This window comes from Halichoerus grypus, chromosome 8 (genome assembly GCF_964656455.1).
Source record: "Halichoerus grypus chromosome 8, mHalGry1.hap1.1, whole genome shotgun sequence".
Taxonomy (NCBI): Eukaryota; Metazoa; Chordata; class Mammalia; order Carnivora; family Phocidae; genus Halichoerus; species Halichoerus grypus.
Genome location: NC_135719.1, coordinates 58,893,582 through 58,907,342, shown reverse-complemented (window position 1 = coordinate 58,907,342; position 13,761 = coordinate 58,893,582). Strand labels below are relative to the sequence as shown.

General features: G+C 36.1%; 1 protein-coding gene across 1 annotated transcript in view; it reads left to right on the top strand.

Moving 5' to 3' along the window:
* The window catches only part of UNC13C (unc-13 homolog C), a 559,379-nt gene that overhangs the window by 178,457 nt on the left and 367,161 nt on the right, over positions 1-13,761 (top strand). Inside the window, exons 4-5 of the mRNA XM_078079321.1 lie at positions 12,230-12,308; positions 13,484-13,489. Coding sequence (XP_077935447.1) covers positions 12,230-12,308; positions 13,484-13,489 — 85 coding nt within the window. The remainder of the gene's footprint in view (positions 1-12,229; positions 12,309-13,483; positions 13,490-13,761) is intronic.

Genomic DNA, 13,761 nt, shown 5'->3' with positions numbered 1-13,761 from the left:
CTGGTTTGACAGTCTGCTAGCAGAGTTGATTACACATTAAGCTAAACATAGATGGATTTGTCTTTTTTTTTTATGTTAGGTTAATCACCATCCATTACATCATTAGTTTTTGATGTAGTGTTCCATGATTCATTGTTTGCGTATAACACCCGGTGCTCCATGCAGTATGTGCCCTCTTTAATACCCATCACCAGGCTAACCCATCCCCCCAACCCCCTCCCCTCTAGAACCCTCAGTTTGTTTGTCTAAACAACTGTAATTACCTTTTGGTTGGGTGTGTGTGTTTTTCAAGCTCCATTTCAATGCCAGTAACTGTACCTGAAATTGCAAGGCATGTTCATTAGGAACAAACAATACTTATTCTCTGTTTAACCCCTGATTGCATTGAGTCGGCAAAATGTTCCTATGTTAAGAACAGTAAGAACAACATTTTGGATTACACAAATGATGAATTGATTTGTTCTTCAATTTTCAGAGACGCATACCTGTTAGAATGATCATCTTTGTTCCAAATCCTAAGGCAGATGAAAAATCTAGAACAATTTTAAAATTCCTAATTACTCAAAATTCTAATTGTGTATGTTTATTTGCCTTTGCAAGGAGTGCCTAAAAAATAACTGAAAGGAGTTCTTCCAATCATTAATTTTCCTTTTATTTACTAAGGAATATGTTTACCAATACTAATAAATGTCAAGTCCTACACTAAATACTGGAGATTAAAAATAAATTGTATATAGTTCCTACTTTGAGGATTCCATAATGTAGGGGAAAGTCAGATAGATGGGCAAGTAATTATAATGTGCATTATAAATAAAATAAATTGAGTGTGTTGGTAGCATGGTCAGATTAGTCCTAGGCTATTCAATAAAGTTATTGAAGATCAGGAAGTTGAGTTAAAAACTTTGTAAGCTTCTGATCACTTGTACAACCCTGGGCAGTCACTCCTCTGAGTATCCTCATGGGTTGCAGAGAAATGATTTGCAGCAGATGGACAGATAAGAGAAGCCACTTCTTAACTTGCCCAGCATAACTGGTAGTTGTGCTTAAAATTTTCAGAGGTATGAAAATGTTCTCTAGTTCAATGGTACCAGAAGTCTGCCTGTCATAGGACTTGAGTTCATCCATCCAGGGAATCAGAGCACAGACAGGATTGCTGAGTGAAAGAAGTAATGGACTAGGAATCAGTGGTCAGAGAAACATTTCCTTAAAAAAATATAATGGCTATTACAATATTATATTCTATCCCTGCTTGTTTGATTCAATTGGAATCCCTTCAACACTTACCCCCTTAGTTGGCGATTCATCAAAACAGTACCTGGTATATATTTATTGTTTTTCTAATATTAGATTTTAATTCTACTTTAAAAATTCCAGAAATTCCTGAAAATAGCAGGACAACCATGGGATAACATACAACCAGGGCTTGACTCAGTTGTTCTGTGACTGGGGTACTTCCCAAGATGCACATAGCATGAGTTTTCTTCTTTCTCCTTCATTCTTTATCCTTTGAGGTGAGTGGGGTTTCAAGGCATTTCTTGGTACTGCCTATCAAAGCTCGACCCCTGGGTTGAATGTGTCTTTATTCTCAGCTAAAGTCTGGGTCATGCTTTGTGTTTCTGTTAGCATTGTAGAGGGAAACGGTAAAAAAAAAAAAAAAAAGTACACAGAAAATATTTTCTAATAAGAGGGGCCTGGGCTATGAGGGGCAAACACCAAATAACATTAGTCTCTGCCATCAAGGACTACTAATTTTCATTAGTGATAGGAGGATTGTGAAACAGTTCACAGGATTAACTATGCAGCCTATGTATAAAGAACAGTATAATTAAAAGGAATCTAAGATTTCAGTTTTGATAAATGTTAACTTCTTTGCTATTGGATATTTGATTCTATGTAATGGCACTTAAGTAAAACATATTAAGAAGCTGGTCTTTCATTAACTTATGAATCACTAGCTTAGAAACTATGTATAAATGGATGCAGAGAATTTCCAGAGAGAGATTGCTAAGAAAATTAGTTTCAAAACAAGGAGCATTAATACACACGATGTCATATTTGCAACAGCTTTCAGCCACAGAAGCATGGTTTAGGAGTTTAAAAACTAACACTCTAAATTGAGACCCTTAGTAGCATGAATTTTAATTAAATGGAAAATTTTATCCAACAATAATGGGTGCTGAACTATGAGAAAGTTTGGGGCTGAATTTTTTATTTTCTGTCCTGTAGCCTGTCATAACGTCTGAGGTTAATTTAGCTGCAGACAATGTTATGGAAGAAGAAAGGTTTTTGTTACAGGGAATTGCAAGCCCCAGGAAAGGCTATATTGTCCACTTGATAAACAATCTGTTAAGGAAATGAGCCCTAGAAGGTACACACTGTAATTGAGTTGTTAGAAGTTAGTCCCCAACACCTGACATTGTTCCCTCAATCCTAACATTGAGAAAACCTTCAGGGGAATGTTTTAAGGGCTGCGTTTTACATTTTCACTTCTGCAACTCATTGTAATAAAACCTAGGACCATTTGGTTGTTTTTGCTATGAAAAAAATATTTTTGATCACTGGAAGTACAAAATGTCACACCAGGATAGTAAATCCTTCACATCCCCTTTATCTCTTTAAAAAGTTAAAAATGGCATTAGCTTAAAAAAATAATGTAAAGTTAAATAATGAGGTAGTCAGCACTTCTGAAACCTTGTTTCAAAGGAACAAGGGTTTGAAAGAAAGAGCCTGCTTAAAGTGTTAAAAAGCATTATGGAGCATTAAGAGGTCAAATGCCTAGGAAAGGAGAAAGTAATTTAGTGGAATAAAAAGGTTGTCCTTGATAATGTGGCCATTTGCACTTTAAAATATTATAGTGGTTTGAATTGGGAATTCTATCAGAGTTCATAAAGCGGAATGAAGGGGTTGAAAAAGAAAATGGTGAAACCACTTCAGTCAAGACCCTCGTTAAGGAACCCATTAAAGAACCTAGGGTTACTTCAACAATCTTTTTAGACCATCTGTCTCCTTTACCCGTCCTCTAATCCATCATGAGCAGCACTGCCAGACTGGTCTTCTTCCAGCATCCTTTGGTCAAGTTAGTCTCATGGGCACGAACTACAGGAAGGTGGAAGCAGCAGTTTGTTCAAGATGAATGGAAGACGGGAAAGAATGGAGATGGGGAGATTGGTCATCACAAAGTCCATGAGAAGAATTCCCAGCCTAACAATCAGACTTACGACCAAATTGTGGTGATCCAAATCTAAAGGAAGGTACAATTGAGAAGAGGATGTGAGGATGACAGGAGAGAAACAGAGATGAGAAAGAAGATGCACAAATCTTGATGCCTCTTGGATATTAGAAGCAGAGAAGGAAGGATTGCAGTGATGATCTGGAGCCCCGAGTATTTCTGGCTTGCTGCCAGTCAGCTGGGTATCTCATACAAGCATTTACATTCTTTGCAGCTCAGTTTCGATATCCTTAAAATACAAGAATGTGGGAACATGTCATTTCTTAGGTCACTTGAATCTTACATCTTGGATTAGCTGTTATTTAGGATTTTAAACCTCTGCGACTGGCCAAATGATAGTATTAAAAACAGTGAAATCAGAAAGAGACATGAAAAAAATATTTGCAGAGAAAATAATTGTTCCTAAAATGGATGTCTTGGCTTAAAAATGCTGACAGGTTTGTGGAAATACTCGAGAACATTTAAAAACGATTTATTGATACCCACTGTGTTCCAGGCACTCAGTAGAATAAACATGCCTCTTGCCTACTTCAGTGGAATCACTTTGTATACAAATTTACTGCCTGAATTAGAGAAAGAGCAAAAGAGGGAAAGCAAGCCAGTGAAAGAAAAAGCGCTTAAAAATGACAGGCAATTCAACATGCCAGTTCACTGTTTTATTAATACATGCCAGAGAGGGCGAGAGATGGAAGATATGAATATTCTGTACCCTGTTTAAGTCTCATTTTCCTCTTCTCAGATGTTAACAGTATTGTCCCAGGGTACAAAATTGTATATATTTGTCATACAACCATGTCCTCTAAACTCAAGCCAGTTATTTCCTCTCTCGCTCAACCAAAGAATTCGTGATCACTCCAAGGCAAGAGGAAATATGGCTGCAGTGGTTTTATGGAGAGAGAGCATGTGGGTGTCTCACATAGTTTCCGCCAAAGAGTCCATCAAGGGTAGTTTGGAGGACTCTCTGTGATTTCCAAGAAAGACAAACATTCTACTTTATGGCCACAGTTAAGAGAATCCCGGAGATAATGAAGAGAAGATGGAGGAGTCTGGAATAATTAGTACTGAGGAGGAGCTTTATGCTTTGAGTTTTATTTCCATTTTGAGACAAGGCTTATAAAGTTGAGAAGATAAAAGCAGTGTTTTTCAAAGATTAGAATTAACAGGAAAAAAATGAACTTGGTTGGGGCATCTGTGAGACCCTTGTCTGACAGGAAGCTAAATAGCTGGGACCAGGATTGTAGATGAGCGTGAAACAAGGAATAATCTCAGCCAACATGCATCATCATCAGAGCTGAGGTGCTAAGCAGAACGAGATTGGCAGAGGAAAGAAGTCTAGACCAAAACTGAGTCCAAAGAGAAAGTTAATAGAGCTCAGAGTACAGCGTAGAGTATAATCACAACTTTGGCTTTCTGCCCTTCTTTTTCTTTAATTCTTCAAGTAGATAGCTACCTATAATTTCCTGTCTACAGAAACTGTGCTACAAATCTATTCTTTAGTTTGGAGGAATATAAATAGCCCCAGGGCAGCAGTGAGGCAGGATATATTTGATCAACTTCAATAATGTCCCTCCCTACACAAGTCTATAATAAATTAATTACTACCAATAATATATAACCTACCTAAATATATTATCTCGATTCTCCCCAAAATGCTACAGAGACAGTCATTATTCCATTTTCCATATAAGATAACTGAGATCATAAAGGTTAAGAAGTATTTCCTGGTCTAGTAACAAGGCTCTTCTTCTGGTGGCAAAGCCCTTGCCTGCTGACTCACTTCAGTGTGAGGTCATTGACTTTCTCCCTGTTCCTCAGGCTTTGGTCTTGCTCTTTCCAGGTACTGTTTCAAAGATAAGAATCTTAATTTTTTATTTTATTTATTTTTTATTTTTTTATTTTTTTTAAAGATTTTATTTATTTGACAGAGAGAGACACAGCGAGAGAGAGAACACGAGCAGGGGGAGTGGGAGAGGGAGAAACAGGCTTCCCGCGGAGCAGGGAGCCCGATGCAGGGCCGGATCCCAGGACCTTGGGATTACGACCTGAGCCGAAGGCAGACGCTTAACGACTGAGCCACTCAGATGCGCACACAAAATAGAATATTATCTAGGCCTAAAAAAGAATGAAATCTCACCATTTGCAACAACATGGGTGGAGCTAGAGAGTACAATAAGTGAAATCAGCCAGTCAAAGAAAGACCGATACCATATGATCTCACTAATAGGTGGAATTTAAGAAACTAAACAGAAAAAATAAAAGGGGCGGGGGGAGACAAGCCAAAAACAACCGGAGTCCTAGTTATAGAGAACAAACTGTGGTTACCACAGAGGAGGTGGGTGGGGGGATGGGTGAAATAGGTGAAGGTAATTAAGAGTGCATTTATCATAATAAGCACTGAATAATGTATGGAATTCGAATTACTGTATTGTACACCTGAAACTAATATAACACTGTACGTTAACTACACTGGAATTAAAATTTTAAATAAAAGCATTTCTGCTCCAGTTCAACTAAAAAGTATGCTATCCTCTGTTAGTAACAAATATTTGCTTTGACTGCACACAGCTGCTGATAAGCCCATCTAAGGCCTGGAGACATGATTTCCCCTCCCCTCCTCTGCTCATTACCCAGCTCCTCCCACTGTGAATCCCTGAGGGTGAGCTCATAGAGAAGTGCAGTTAATTGAGATGGGGAGGAGGTACCTTAAAAGTTACATTCAAATTTTATCTAAGAGAGATAAGTGTGAGCCTGTGCCACCAAGGAGGCCAGTACCAGTAGAGGAAATAATGGAGAAAACAGACAAGGGAGGGAATAGTGTGAGGTCTCTGGGGGTCTACAGAGGCATTCGGGACAGCTGGAACAAAAACGTAGAGGGAGAACTCAGAGGAGAGGAGACGGGAGGGGCAGTCGTATCTTGCTGGGATGGAAAGGGATTTGTTCTCTATCTTGGAAGCAATAAGGGATGTTGAATATGAAAAAAATATCTTTAGATTTGTATTCTGGAAAAGAACTGTTGGCAATTAAAAAAAAAAAAAAATGAGCTGGCCAAAAAAAAAAAATCTAAGAGATGAGCTAAAATAGTAAGGCCTGGAATATAGCACTATCTGTGTGGGGGTTCAGGAGGGAGATGCCAAAAGTACTATATTTTATCAATTCTACAACATACATTTTTATGCATTATAAAATATCAAGATGCATCCAATCGATGGTATCTTAAAAACATTGGTAACCAAGCAGCAATTACAAGAGTTTCATTGTCTGTACATTTATAAACTTAGCTAAAAGTGTCCTGGGAAAGTGTTGTAATTTTGTTGTTATTGCTGATGGTATGGGCTGGATAATTGCATTTTCTTAATGTTTTAGTCCAGAGAAAAATTAGGATGATTTGAGGAAGAGTAAGAGACCTGTCTATCTCCTTTGAAGCTGTCGGTGAGATTGAGAGCCTACCAACATCAGTATCTGCAGCAGAGCTGCCCACTTCTTGGAATAAAAGGAACAATAATGAAGTGCAATTTTATAAAATGCTACATTACCATTGCTCTTGATGGCTTAAAAGACCATAATTTGGACAAAGACCAAGACATTGACAATTCTGTGTTGAAGAGTAATTCTAAAAAGCTGGACTCTGAATGAGAAACTTAAGGAATAACAATTTATTTTGTTTACATTTTTATTTTCATGTATAGAAAAATGATTGAAAATATGACACATCTATGCCATAGATGAAGTCAGTTTAAGAGGGGGTCCTTTGAATAAATACACAATTTAAATTCTACTTGCTAAGAAGGCACAGTGTCAGAGATTAATTTGATTTTCCCCCTAACATATAAATATATAATGCTATATCTTATGACAGATGGTGTGTTGACTGTGATGAAATATAGAATAAAAAAATCTTTAGGAATTGGTGATTAATTGGATGTGGGGAGTGAATTATCCAATTACGCAGACACAAATATCTCATTCAGTGTTGACAATAATAAAAATAAAAAGGTGAAAAAAGAATATTCTGAATAACGTATCCTAATAAGGTGCAGGTGAATAATTAAAGTTTATAATGTTCATCAGGAAAATTGTTAAAATGTATGTAAAATATATGACATTAAGCAAAACCAAAATAAATTATGTTTACCATTAAGTAACTAAATAAATACAAAGAAATGTTTTTTAAAAGTCTGAAAGAAGACAGCTGTATTACAGGAGAGGGACTTAGAATGATTCATTATTAATCTTTTACATTGCCTTAGTGTTCCATAATGCTAAAAAAGATTAATTACATAGCCCTGCTCAATAATTGTCTTGGAAACACAGAAATAAACAGAAGCCCTGTGATCTGGTTTTTTTAGGCTTATAGTCTTCAATTAATTTAACAACTCCTTTGCATATAAACAGTCTACTAATTTTCTGATTTCTAATAGATATTAGGTAGTCTATGAATATTGCCAATTAACCATCAACCGCCCACGTATGGAAACAGCGTATCTTTATCCCATAATCAGAAAGTACTACCTTTGGAAAATCTGTTTGATAGTTTCTACATGATACTCTTGGTGCCTTCTCAGAGTTCTTTTGCAATCAATATATATTCAGTATATTATCAGATAATTATTAATATATATTTAAATCAGCTCTTACCCCTTCTACCTTAGACATCAGATTGTTTAACAATTACAGAATATATATCCTTTAGATAATGTGTATTATGTTCTGTAACAAGATGGTTAACTGAATCTGAGTCAAAGTATACAGCAATATACTCTCATATCTCCAATTTTATTAAACTCAGTAAACTCCTTTTAATTATGCAAAGAACTAAGAAATAAAACTCTGAAAAATATGAACTATGTAATATAAAACAAATAATTAGACATCACAATTTATGAAATTTTATCCATTTTGTCATTTTTAAAATTTTATCGTTTATTTTTATTTTTTTAAAGATTTTATTTATTTATTTGACAGAGGGAGACGCAGCGAGAGCAGGAACACAAGCAGGGTGAGTGGGAGAGGGAGAAGCAGGCTTCCCGCTGAGCAGGGAGCCCGATGTGGGGCTTGATCCCAGGACCCTGGGATCATGACCTGAGCCGAAGGCAGACGCTTAACTGACTGAGCCACCCAGGCGCCCCTATTTATTTATTTTAAATAGGCTCCATGCCCAACATGGAGCCAAACATGGGACTTGAACTCACAGCCCTGAGATCAAGAGTCAGATGCTTAACTGACTGAGCCACCGAGGCACCCCCATTTTGTCAATTTTATGTGATGATTGACTTTCCAGATATTTCCATAGATCTGATGTTTTCATCCATTTGTAATGCCTACAATATAAAAGATTCCTTTTTCCTAGGGAGAACTCTTAAATAGTTGAAGAGGGGCTGTTTGGGGAGGATTGGGACTATTTTATACAGTGATACAGCGTTTCTGATATGAAGATAATACTGTCTTGGAATACAGTGAAAGCATTTCCAAATAATGGTAACAACTCTAGACCAACTGGGGTAGCTATTTTATATCTTCCTAAAAAAGGAAAAATGTATGTATGTGTGCATGTGTGTATATATATGTATAAGGAACATGGGGTTTCGGAGTTTCTTGTCTGCTATTGCCTGTCTCGATGACTCTCCCTGAGCTCTTCATCACTGAGCCTAGCTAGTTTCTTCTAGATTTTAACTGATCTCCCTGAACTTGATCTTGCCTATAAAGTCAATGATTTATTTATATATTGATACTTCTGGTCTTTACCATTTTTTTTTTTTTAAGATTTTATTTATTTATTTGAGAGAGAGAAAGTGAGTGAGAAGAGAGAGCATGAGAATGGGGAGGGTCAGAGGGAGAAGCATACTTCCTCCCGAGCAGGGAGCCCGACGTGGGAATCGATCCCAGGACCCAGGGACCATGACCTGAGCCGAAGGCAGTGGCTTAACCAACTGAGCCACCCAGGCGCCCCTTCACCATTTTTAATTTAATCTCTCCCAGATGTCTCTTGGTTAGGAACACTTTCAATAAATATTACAAAAATTTTTTACATCTATTATAGACCTTTATAGTATTTACCAAGTGCTTCTCCACTCTTGAGGTAAGGCCATTAGGGAAACCTTTCTTTTCTTTTCTAAGACTCAGATTTGCAAAAAAAAGTTTTGCTATTACTTGCTGGATAAGCAAATGAAAGCACATGTTTATACGTAGTAATAATGGAAAGCTAAAACTATAAGGAAACACAATGTGATTTTGAGCATTTTTAAGGCTGTAAAGATTAAGCGAACATTTTTATTGCATTGCAGTTTTACAAATGACAAAATATGGGTTTGATGAAATTAATGACAAACTCAGGACAGATAAATTTTGGATCCATGTCTTCTAACTTGGGCTCATTATTCTATAATGCTCAGGTTTGGCCTGGGTCCTTGGCCTTCTCTGTTCTGATGAGACAAGCAAAGGAATAAAGTGTAAGACCCAAGAAAATGTGTGTGTAACTGATTCCTGAATTTGTGTGTATATGCTCAAAATTTTAGGTGTTCTTAAGAATTTGAATTAAGTTCTGTCAGAAGGAAAACAAAGAAGTCATTAGTGAGAGAAAACACACCACCCATCTATATGTTACATTTTGTAGTTTATAAATCACTTTATCAAGCATTATAACAATTGGATGTGTTTCTTCAGTTATTAAAGTCACATTATTTAGCAGTCAGAACATTTCAAAACACTTGAAGGCAGCTAGTTAGTATGACTGCCATGTAATGTGGTGGAAAGACATTTATTAATTACACTTTATGTCATTAAGTCTCTTCACAAGGGGTAGAAAATAAAAACCACTTGGAATCAGAGCCTTATATTGAAGCAAATGTAACTCAAAAGATCCTTCTAGAAACCCACTTCCATAACCCTTTTCCCATGAATGTGATGTTTCGGATGTGGCAGAGTCAAGCATGAACTGGCAGGGAGAACGGAAGAATATGGAAAGAGAATAGGAGGGAAGCAAGAAGTTACACTGTTGGAGTAGCTGGTTCACATTCTGAAGATGGGTGTTGTAAAGAAGAGTTCTTTGCCCTTTTCCCCTACTTGATAGTGCCATTTCTTGCAGTTCATAAGAGAGTACTGCTAATGATTGTTTTTTGTGACCTCAATCTCGATATTTGTCATTGTGACTACCACAGTCATTGGCCTAGAGAATGTCAGTTGGCATTATTCTGGGCAATGATGGAAACTGTATGAACTCTTGTAGAGTCAGTGGTGGACAGGATCTCAAATGTCATCTGCCCCACACATATTGCCACCCATATATCTTCCCTCCTGTTGTTTCTCCTTTTGCTGTTCTTTCTTTCATCTGTCTTGATTTCTGCCCCACTGTCACTCTTTTCCTGTGTTCTATGATCTAATCTAAAGATAACTTTTTGTTGAAATTCATGAACTTAAGTATAATTCATTCAACATTGACATCCTTCTTACTCATGTGCCGTGGTTTTAATATTTCACATTTATTACTGGATTTGATCTTTACTTTCAAACATACAAGTTATAACATTACTATTTATTATCGTTCTATCCTTATTAATATTTTACTTCTATTCACATGAGTTGTATGATAATTTAGTGAATTCAAAATCATCGAGCTAGTGATTGATGCAACTAGAAGTATTAGAGTTAAGACCATGGCTACTAAGAAAAATTCAATAATGCAAAACTCTCCCTTTATTAAGCGAAGCAGCAGGAGCAAAGGGGCCGTCTCTGTGTCAGAGAAAAACTGGACTGTGAGATGCTGATAACATATTCTTGGCTGTTGTGGCCTGTTCCAGTAGCCGAGGTGCCTACCTAATACCCCGACCTTTCAATTGTGTGTTCCTGGTGAAAAAAGTTGACTTTAAGCTAGAGTTAAGCAGGAGTTCTGTAGGTCAAGTGAGCATAGGCAAAGCTGTCATCAGTGACTTGAACACATTTTTGGTTGTATAAAATTACTAGCTTAGATGCAACAAAAATCAAATTCAATGTATTAAACTCATTTTAATAAAAATGAATATATTTTAAGATTATTTTAAATTGCAAAATTGGCAATGCTTAGTAGAAAAACATTGACTATTACCAAATTTATAACATAGCGAGAATCTTCCCTTTTTCTTCCACCCAGTATCACTCGGCAAACGTAACTCTAGTTATCAATTTAATGAATATCTTTCTAGATATTTTCTGTACATGTATAAACACAAAAACATGGTATAATATTAAACTTACTAATATGCAAACTTGCTTTATTCACTTAACATACTTGAGTATTTTTCATTTATACACATATATATTTAACTCATTCACTTTATTATGTCCTTCTCATTGAATAATATAATTCATTCAATAAATACTTAGGTTACCCAACTTTTATTGCTATTATAAAAAGAAATGTCACAGTGAATATTCTTGTACAACAAATTAATTTAATCTCTTGTTGGCATTTTTCCATGGGATAAATTCAGGTAAGTGAAAATTCTGGTATAAGGGTTATCACAAATATTTTACATGCAGCTATGGCTCTTTGAGATACCGCTTTGGGGTTTAATCTGTGAAGATGTAACACATTAAAAAAGAATGATAGTTTTACAAATACAGGTAATTATTTTACCATTGAGGACCAAACTTACACCTTACACTGACCATGGTTTGATTCTATTTCTTCCTGGAGACACAAAGTTTCATATAACTAACAATTTTTTTTTTTAATCTTCTCTGTGATATTGACAGAAAAACTGTGTGTCAAATCAAGCCAGGCATATTTTAAAGTTTCAATGTATATAGAACTATCCAAGAATACAAGTGATCACTTTGGTAGCTAGAGTCTTTCTCCTTCTCCCTGGGTGAAGTCTTAGAGGCTTGGATCGTTCTTGTTTTGTGAACCAGTTGAAAAGCATGGTATACATTTCATCTTTTTTCACAGCCTTTTTAGCATGAACAGGGGATTTTTTTCCTTAAAGGAAGTCTGGTTCCCATTGAAATCATTCCTGTTTTTCCTTTCAGGACTGGGCGAGGACTTTATGGCATTGACAGTATGCCAGATCTCCGCAGGAAAAAAACTTTGCCTATTGTACGAGATGTGGTAAGCCACTCCTGTTGAATTCTCTTTGATTGCATGTGTCCCTGTTTTCTTCATTAGTTGTCATTTTGGCCTTCTCATTAAGTGCCTTGCCTGTATTTCATAGAATAAAATACATAAGACGCTGGATTCTACCAAGTATTGCATTTATCATTTCTTTAAAATCTTTTAGGTGAATGAAAGAACTCTAATCTTTTGACAGCTTTTTTTTTTTAAGCTTTCCTTCTCCCCCCCCACCCCCCAGTGTGGGGCTTGAACTTATGACCCCAAGATCAAGAGTTGCATGCTCTACCTATGGAGCCAGACAGACGCCACTTGACAGATTTTTATATTGGTTGAAATTACAAACTGAGTTAAAATGGCACTATAATTGAGCAAAAAGTCACACAGCATGCCAAGTGAGCTGCTCCAACTGGGCTTTGATATATACAATGTTGCAAATAACCACAAGTTTAAAGCACACTTTGAGTCTTGATTTGAACTTCCTCCCCTTAACCCAATGAATTTTCCTACTTTAAAAAGCAGCAGATAATATTAACCAATTCTTTATTAAGATCTAGTCACATTAATAAGTGATTCCACTATCTGAGGAAATCTATGGCTCCCAAGTTATTAAAACCTTTAAGAAGTGTAAAAAAAAAAAAAAAAAAAAACCTTTAAGAAGCGTGAACATAACTTTCAATAACTCAAACTCTCTTATAACAAAATATGCTGGGGACCACCTGAAGATGCAAAGAATTGATAATGGCGTGCATTAGATTCTAAAAACAAATAGCCTACCAGCATGTTTTATATTATCTCAATTGTCTTCACATTTTTTTGTATGGAAGCATATTCTTAGTAGTTTATGACCTAAAAATATGTTTTATCCAAGGGAAATAGAAATTTCCCTTTTTGCAACAATGTACACAATTTCTCATAATCAGCAATTTTTAATTTTACTATGAAAGCCATCATCTGAAAACCATCACTTTGGCTTTAAATTAGGAAAGATAAAACCTTGACTGGAAGGATGTTATACTGAAAAGTATGACGTGTCTGTACAGCTCATATTTCTGCCATTATAGTGTGGACATTATTTTAAAGTGTTAAGTTTATTTTAACATCATTATACTCTGCTCACATTTCTTATTTCTAATTATTTATGCTTTGTTTCCTCTGACACTTGGAATCTTCAGGCTATGGTAAGTGATTTTCAATTTAATATTTTCCATACTTCTTAATATACACTGCACTTATTCTTGAGATAAAAGAGGGCAAGATGGGGAAATAAAAAGAGACACAGGAATAAGAAATTTAGGTTCTCCAAGAAAGCCTCTAGTTCAATTCTGAAAGATAAACCAAATTATATATATGACAGGTGTCAATATAGACTAAACTAGAATACAGACATAATTTTAAGGATAATAGTTGTCAGAGTTGGAAGATCATCTTGGGTAAGTCCTTGGAGGTAAGC